Below are 8,351 nucleotides of genomic sequence, written 5' to 3'. Positions count from 1 at the left end.
TGGCCTCTGTTCCTATCTACCAAGAATGGAGACTCTGGAACCTCGTTTCCTCCTCAGCCAAATCTGGCCTGAAGGAGCTCTAGCATCTTCTGGGCCCAAAATTCCATGATGGCACATTTAAAAAAGTCTTTGAGCGGCGGGGCTCGCCCCTATTGTGCCCGGAGCGGGCCTCGGGGCGGGGACTGGGAGGGGGCACCTCCCTGCGCCGAAAAAAAAAAAAAAAAAAAAAAAAAAAAAGTCTTTGATTATGAAACAGACTCATAGATACAGAGAACATTTTGAAGGAGGAGGGAGCTGGGGGGAGGTTGGAAAAGGTGAAGGGATTTAGAAGTACAAACTGGTAGTCACAGAATAGTCATGGGGATGTAAAGTACAGCATAGGAAACATAGTCCATAATATGTAGCGTAATACCTATGTACAGTGTCAAATGCGTACTAATTTATTGGGGGAATTGCTCTATAAGTTATATAAATGTCTAATCATAAGGTTGCACACCTGAAACTAATACAATATTTTACATCAACTGAAATTTAAAAATAAAAGAATATTTTTAAAATATCTGGTGATTATGAAAGTAAACATATTTTCTTGGCTCAAGTAAGAGTCAAAACTGCAGAATCTTAGGAAATGATCACCTTCAAATGAGAGTGATGAGCCAAGATACAGAATCAGAAATCCACAGAGAAGAAACTTAGAGGCCATTGAATGTTAGAAAGCAGGAAATTATATGATTAATCATCTATGATGTTTGAAAACATCTAATAGGAGGCAATCATTCACTGACCTCATAGTAGAGAGTCTAGACCAGGGATCCCTAAACATTTTACACAGGGGGCCAGTTCACTGTCCCTCAGACCGTTGGAGGGCCGGACTATAAAAAAAAAACTATAAACAAATCCCTATGCACACCACACATATCTTATTTTAAAGTAAAAAACAAAACGGGAACAAATATAATATTTAAAATAAAGAATGAGTAAATTTAAATCAACAAACTGACCAATATTTCAATGGGAACTATGGGCCTGCTTTTGGCTAATGAGATGGTCAATGTGCTCCTTTCACTGACCACCAATGAAAGAGGTGCCCTTTCCAGAAGTGAGGTGGGGGCCGGATAAATGGCCTCAGGGGGCCGCATGTGGCCCGCGGGCTGTAGTTTGGGGACCCCTGGTCTAGACATATGATGGCTAATTGAATGTCTTCTAAGGTTTACTCTTTCAATGCAGTTATGCTCCTAATCAACACTAGAACATGATGAACATAATCTCCTACACTGGGTTAGATGGGTCATGATATAAACACCTCAGTATTTTCTTAGAAGAAATCAGACTCACAAAATGAAAGTATCCAACCAGAATTTATTATATTAATAATTGCACATTGTTAATTCCTCTTCCACCTTCACTACGGTGCACATTCATGATTTATCAATCTGGGAGCAGGGAGGAAGGGCACAACCAGATGAGAACATTTAAGAGACAAGCAATTCATATATGTCTAGGTGTTCAGTGATGCTACTGCAGAGAAATACAAAACCAGGCACCAGGCACTGGAAAGGAGACATTTTCCAATCTCATTTGCCCCCTCGGGGCTGCCGGAAATAGCGATTGTAGGCAGCATTGTATCCGTAAATCATGGCGTAGCGTTCGCAAAGTTTGAAGTCATCACAGGCTTCCCGGTTGAACTCATAGGCAGGCTTGGTGCGTTCTCGGATTCTAGAAAGTGGTGGTAAAAAGACGTCCAGATTGAGAAGTGTAAAGAGAATGGGGAAGTAAGAAAAAAGAAAAGAGAATAACAGAAAATATTGGCCAGAGATCCCATTTATCCCCACATTAAGAGGTATTAGAAGAACGGGGGAGCAGAGGTGGAATAGGGAGGACATTTTTTTTTCATTTTCACTTAGGGGAAATGTTTTCTAAAATGAAAACATAATTTTCATTCTGTACTCTTTTCTGTCCTCCTGCACTGTCCTTTCTAAGTCTTTCACAAAACAGTCTTCTAGAAATTCAGTTGTTTTCTGAATGTTGTTTGAAAATTCTTTGATTTTGAGATACAATTAGAAATACTATCTCTGATCTTTAAAACCCGTTTCTCACTCCACCTTGATCTGGGATGCTACAGATGATACACTGGGAAAAATGAGTCCTCCCTGGAGTTTTGTCACCCACCTCTCCTGGGCTTTAGCTCTCCATCTCTGCTGCTGAGATATGAAGGTATTAGCATATCTCCTGTTGATGAAGGGACCTTAAAACAGAAATAAATAATTATAGTTTTAGGGAAACAGTAGCTGAAAATATTTCTCTGAGTATTCCCTAACACAAATATGTTTGAAAGCGCATTACTTCCTATGCATTTCATGTAACTAGAGATATGGCAAAAATCAAAAGGAAAGATAAGTATATTTCATAAACTGCCTGATCAAAATAAATTAATAGCCCATATGTGTGTCTTTGAGACTTGTCACATTGGCCACTGACATTTTTGCTTGCTTGTTGTGCCTTTGGGCAATAACTTGTTGTTTTTCAATTTTAGTATTTCTATTTTAGAGTGTTTTTTAAATTCCATTGAGAGTTTCTCTCTGCCCTGAGGATTTGTAAGGCATGTCGTTAGAGCACTAGTAAATGAACAGTTTAAACATGATAAAGATAACGAACAAATTGAAAATGAGAGTGATAGGTTATTTCCTCTTGTACTCAGTCTTTATAAGTCTAGGAATTCAATAGCATTCAAGCAATGTTGACGTCTGTGGTCTCCCAGCTGACTTGGCCTCCAATTTTGTACTTTGCCATTTGTCATTACTCCTTGTTTACCATCTGTGTGGTTGACGTGGTGCCAACATAAAATTTCCAAATGAGGTTTTATGGCTCCTAAGTAAGTTAAATGCAGTTTAAGTGCTATATTACACTACTTTAAGCTTTAAAAAATTGCTCATTTGCCAGTTTTTATTGTGATTGAATTTTGAATTTTACTTTTGTTTTCCAAAAGAAGCCTTCTTTTTCCTCTCTGAGATTATATGTGTGTGTATACACACACACACACAGTATATATATACAAGGTACCACTGTGTGTGTGTGTGTGTGTATATATATATATTTCAAATATACAATGTTTTATATATATATTAGAAAGTTTCTATAATACATATGATTTAAATAAGGAAGTCAAATATTCACTTACTGATTTCGTAGGATTCCATGCTTTCATGAGATTCTGGAATTTAAAAAAGATTCACTTTATTGTTACTTATCACAGATTACAATAGTCTAAACACAGTGAAGGAGGGAGAAGGAAGTCAGAAAGAAGTTAGGAATATATTTAATGAGATGGTCATTACAGATTTCAGACATTTATGACCTATGAATTGTTTCTCTAGCTCAGTCTTTGCTGTGCATACATCTACATTCTAGTTTCTCTGATGTTGAAGAAGCTAGTGAACACACAGTGCTGGCTAAAGTTTCCCAAAGGCTCTGAGGTTTTCAAGCAGTGAAATAAGGCAATTTAAGTGCTGCACACAAGTCTCCAGAGAGCTATCTTCTCTGATTAATCTGGGACCTGCCTGACAGCAGAATTGAGGAAAGAGCAGAAGAGTCTAGAAGACCACTAAGTTTCTCCAGGCAAGCTAGTCAGATGCTCAGCTGGGTTTTACCAAGACAGGCTTCTAGGAGGTTCCCAATGCCTCTTAAGAACCTATGTTACATTGGTGGCCACAGAAACCGCTGGCTCCAGCTCACAACACACACGGGCACGTTGCCAGTTCAGAGAAAGAACTGAGATGATGTCAAAGCAGAAGTCTTTTTCTTTCTCTTACTCTCTTTCTTTCTACCTTCCCAGTGGGTAAATTTGGCAATATGTGTGAGCAAGTATATTTGCTTGAAAAGTTCAAAAAGAGGTAAAAAAACAAATCCTCTGACACAGAAACTTATGAATAATTTCAAGAGTCAGAAGCAAAATAGACATGGTTATTAATATAATTTAGGTTTAAGAATGGCTAAAATATTCAGATTATTGAAGCATAGGACTGAATAATCTAAATGATTTTGCTTCGGTTTTCTTTTCATAAGCCTTGAACAGACAGAGATATATTTAACAACACACAGAAACCTGGCAAACTTAATCTTTTGACAGTAGAAATTATGAAATCTATTTTTCTTTGAGATGCTTTACACATAAAACTTCATTTCTAAATGAACTCACCAAACATATGTAGTAAATCCATGATGAGGTTGTTCTGGCTGTAGAGAGAGCTATACCTAATACTTCTTGTGAAAATAGAGGCTTTTAAAGGTAAGTTATTCGACCAATATTCTTAACGAATTGTTACCAAAGCCTAAGTAAACATCCTTAAAGACGAGAACTCAGGGGCTAGGAATTTATCTTCTTTCTGAAATACCAAAGTGTCCAAGTATATAGTGATTTACCATAGGAAGGACTTCCCCAGTAAGTTGCATACAAGAGTCTGGATATTTAGGATATAAAAATAGACTGGATGGAATAGACATGTGGCTTGGAACATCGGAAATGTTAAAGTAATGGTACTTTAAGATTATAATAGAGAAAGGGGCAAGAGGAGGAGAAGAGAGAGGAAAAATCGAAGTACACTGAAGTCAGGCACAGGAAGGAAAACCCAGAGAAGTGGCAGGAGAAAACTTTCTCACCGTAACACAGAACTGCCACGGCCAAGGCAGCCAGAATGGAGAGAAGCAGCAGGCTCTTCATGGTCTCTCTGTGGTCCTGTGGGTCGCTCTCACTGTCTTGTGCTGCAGCAGTAGGGAGGGAGCTCCTGCAGGCTGTTCAGAGAAGGCTGTGGAGTTTTTATAAGAACTAGAGCAGTTGAAAGGGGAGGAACCAGTGGGAGGGGGCCGGAGAAGGTGGGGACTGGTTGGCACTAAACTAGCTCTGGGACTTTTCCCAAATATTCATTCCTTCCAGATATTATCTTCCCTGGGTGGGCAGTTGTCCCTCATTCCTGGATGTGACTGTGCTATGGCAAGAGGCTGCGCTGGTCCAGAAGTTGTGGCTGCCCTAGGTTTGGGGCCAGATCTGGGCAAAGGTCCATGGAGAAGGGAGTTGCCACAGACACGTGTTTGCCTTCCTAATTTCTTCTCTGATCTACCCTCGGGCTCTGACTGTGGGCCTTTCAGATTTGGTCCCCAAACAGAGACATAGTGTTCTGCTTGTTCCCCTGATGGGTGGGTGAGAGGTTCTGGGGAAGAAAGGACTTCACTTTTATGCAGTTTTAATTTAGAGTTTTATTTTCAGTAAGGCTGAAGTATCAATCTGGACCAAACGTTTGCTTGATGATAAGCACCTTGAGCATTTTGCAAGTGCTCAGGAGGGTAGTGATCCTGTGAGTGAGTTCTGTTGCCTCCGTTGGCTCTGCTATAACCTGTTTATTTAGTTTTGTGACTTGAGTCAAACCTGTGTCTAGAGCTCTCTAAGGATAGCTATCACTGATCTAGGGTGCAGCAAGGACAAGCAGGTACCGTCTCCCCTTTTCCAAAGGCATTGTCCTGATAATTAACAAATTCAATATGCTTTCAGTGAGTGGCAGATGAGAAGCAAGGTACTGTGCTAGGTGGTGTGGGGGGATCTAGAGACAAACAAGACATGTCCCTAAGGAGGTAAGTAATAGCTATTTATTCTTCACTTTGCTCTATAACTGTCATATATCCTCAAGCACAGGTTTTTCACAAACACTTCCTTCAGTACTAGAAGTACTGTTTCTTTTTTTATAGGCAGAGGGCTGCAGTTTGGTGCCTCTGGTTATGCTACAGACTGAGCTTTTTTGTTTTTGTTTTTTTTTTCTTTGAACAATTAGTAAAACTTTCCTATCAGATGTGTCTCTGTTGCCTGGCTACCTGAGAGTCTTCTTAGCCTCACAAATAGACTTGAGTCACAGAGCAGGAGACTGTAAAAGAGCTAAAGCTGCAGGACTTCTGACTCTTGGGCCAGAACAGCAAAAGGGCTGGGCTGGGGGTGGCTGGGTATACTTTTCAGTAATGACTTATTTCAAGGAGTAGTGATAAACAACTAGGTGGAGCCCCATTCTTTTTGTCTTATTGAGAGGGACTTTCCCTGCCAACCTCTACCGTATGAAAACCTTTATGAACACTGAAGGATTTCCTGCTAAAGGAAGTAATTCATTTGTAATCTGAAGGATTAGTGAATTTGGAGGGACCAAACAGTATTTAGACATTTCCTCCAGATATTCTCATGTTAGGAGAGACAGACTTTGTAAGAAACTATTAAGAAGAACTCAAAAAGAAGACAACATATGTTCATTACTGATAAATTCAACCATCATGATTTCCATTCACAAGACTGGTGCCTGTTCCTCTCTTTAAATCACAAACTTGTTTGCCTTGTTGACTTCCATGCCTTTTTCTAAGACAAATAATCTAAATCATTACATTGTCAATAAAGTACAGAAGTCAGTTTACCACATTGCCTAGTTTTGGGGAAACAAGCTAGCCATGGCTTGTTCGTATAGCTTTTTCTTTTCTTTTCTTTTTAAGTGTGTGTGAGAGAGAGGAAGAGAGGGAGAGAGAGAGGGACAGACAGGGGCAGACAGACAGGAAGGGAGAGAGATAAGAAGTTTCAACTCAGAGATGTGACACCTTAGTTGTTCATTGATTGCTTTCTCATATGTGCCTTGACCAGGGTGGCTTCAGCTGAGCCAGTGACTCTTTGCTAAGCCCCAGAGACCTTTGGGCTCAAGCCAGAGACCATAGGGTCATGACTATGATCCCACGCTCAAGCAGGCAAGTCTGCACTCAAGCCATCAACCTCGGTGTTTCGAACCTGGGTCCTCAGCATCCCAGGTCGATGCTCTATCCATTTGTGTCACTGTATGGTCAGGCCATTAACATTTTGTAAATATTTAGTCAGTAAGTCTCAGTTAATATAAAAAAGTTCAGTTCTAATATTGTACCCCTAACATGAGTGGGCTGCTCACCTCCCTTCATCTCTAGGATTAAAAAAAGAATTCCCTTTTATCCAGATACAAACATGTGCTTTGTAATGTACATTAGCTGAGTCTATTCCAGCCAGATTGCAGATGTCTCCTTCCTCTACTGCCAAGTTCAAATGGAAACTGAGCTCTGTCTGCCTTCTGACATCACAGTTTATTTTTCTACTTTCTGAATCCAAACTTGAAAGTCTTACACTTCTCTTTCCAATATAAGCTTCAATTTTTTTCATAAGTCATTTTTATCACTTGTTTTCTAAAATTTTAAGCATTTCTCCTTATCATCTTGCTTCTGGTAAGGCTACCACTTTCTATTTCTCACCAGTCACTCATCTTCTTTTTCACTGTTTTCTATCCATTCCTTGGTTATTCTATGCTAAGTCTCTTTTACATACGATTCATAAAAATTATTAGTGTGTAAGAATTCAGAGCCCTTCTTTTTTTCTTCTTCCTTATCATTTCCCACCTCACAAAAATTTTTTTAAGTGCCAACTCCAGTTTGTCTTTTTATGAAGAGAGAAAAGAAATGGAGGTAGAAAAAAGGTGGAGGGGAAGAAATGAGAAGGACTTTGTATATTTGGTTTGCTGGATGAAAGAATTTTGGGTGGAGATTGAGTTGTAGAGAGAAACATTTTGAGGCATATTAAATATAAAAGATGGGAAAAGACAAATAAAAGCTGTTTTGTTTATATGAATAGGATTTTTAAAGATTGTAAAACATTATTTGAAAATTGCCAGAAAATATTGAAATCACTTTTATTTAATGTTGACTGCTAGTTTGTATTTTCTTTTCTTTTAAATTATTTTTCAAATTTTCAATTATAGTTGACATACATTATTATATTAGTTTCAGGTGTACACCCCAGTGATTAGACATTATATAACTTACTAAGTGATCACCCCGATAAATCCTGTACCCATATGACATCATATATAGTTATTCAAATATTATTAACTATATTCCCTATGTTACACATTACATCCCATGATTATTCTGTAACAACCAATTTGTATTTCTTAATCCCTTTAACTTTTTCACCCATCCCCCTAACACCCTTCCCATTGAGCAACCATCAAAGTATTCTCTGTAACCATGAGTCTGTTTCTTTCTGCTTGTTCATTTATTTTGTTTTTTAGATTCAATTGTTGGTGGATATATATTTGTTGCCATTTTATTAATTTTTTTTTTTTTTTTTTTGTATTTTTCTGAAGCTGGAAACGGGGAGAGACAGTCAGACAGACTCCCGCATGCGCCCGACCGGGAGCCACCCGGCACGCCCACCAGGGGCGACGCTCTGCCCACCAGGGGGCGATGCTCTGCCCCTCTGGGGCGTCGCTCTGCCGTGACCAGAGCCACTCTAGCACCTGGGGCAGAGGCCAAGG

At 39.3% G+C, this 8,351-nt stretch overlaps 1 protein-coding gene across 1 annotated transcript; it reads right to left on the bottom strand.

Moving 5' to 3' along the window:
• Positions 1 to 1,339: 1,339 nt before the first annotated feature.
• On the bottom strand, positions 1,340 to 4,813 carry MGP (matrix Gla protein). The gene is made up of 4 exons (XM_066361134.1): positions 4,657 to 4,813; positions 3,179 to 3,211; positions 2,170 to 2,245; positions 1,340 to 1,716 (listed from the first exon to the last, which is right to left on the bottom strand). Exons 1-4 carry the CDS (start codon positions 4,715 to 4,717, stop codon positions 1,575 to 1,577), a joined length of 312 nt encoding a protein of 103 aa, XP_066217231.1. The 5' UTR covers positions 4,718 to 4,813; the 3' UTR covers positions 1,340 to 1,574.
• Between the last annotated feature and the right edge of the window lie 3,538 nt (positions 4,814 to 8,351).

This window comes from Saccopteryx leptura, chromosome 1 (genome assembly GCF_036850995.1).
Source record: "Saccopteryx leptura isolate mSacLep1 chromosome 1, mSacLep1_pri_phased_curated, whole genome shotgun sequence".
Lineage (NCBI taxonomy): Eukaryota > Metazoa > Chordata > Mammalia > Chiroptera > Emballonuridae > Saccopteryx > Saccopteryx leptura.
This window is presented reverse-complemented; position numbering and strand designations above follow the sequence as displayed.

Excerpts from the sequence above, each read along its gene's own strand:
- MGP (XM_066361134.1), bottom strand. The coding sequence starts at position 4,717 with ATGAAGAGCCTGCTGCTTCTCTCCATTCTGGCTGCCTTGGCCGTGGCA. Across the intron at positions 3,212-4,656 it reads CGTGGCAGTTCTGTGTTACG|AATCTCATGAAAGCATGGAA; the intron begins GTGAGAAAGTTT and ends TTTAAATTCCAG. Across the intron at positions 1,717-2,169 it reads AGAGCTAAAGCCCAGGAGAG|AATCCGAGAACGCACCAAGC; the intron begins GTGGGTGACAAA and ends ACCACTTTCTAG.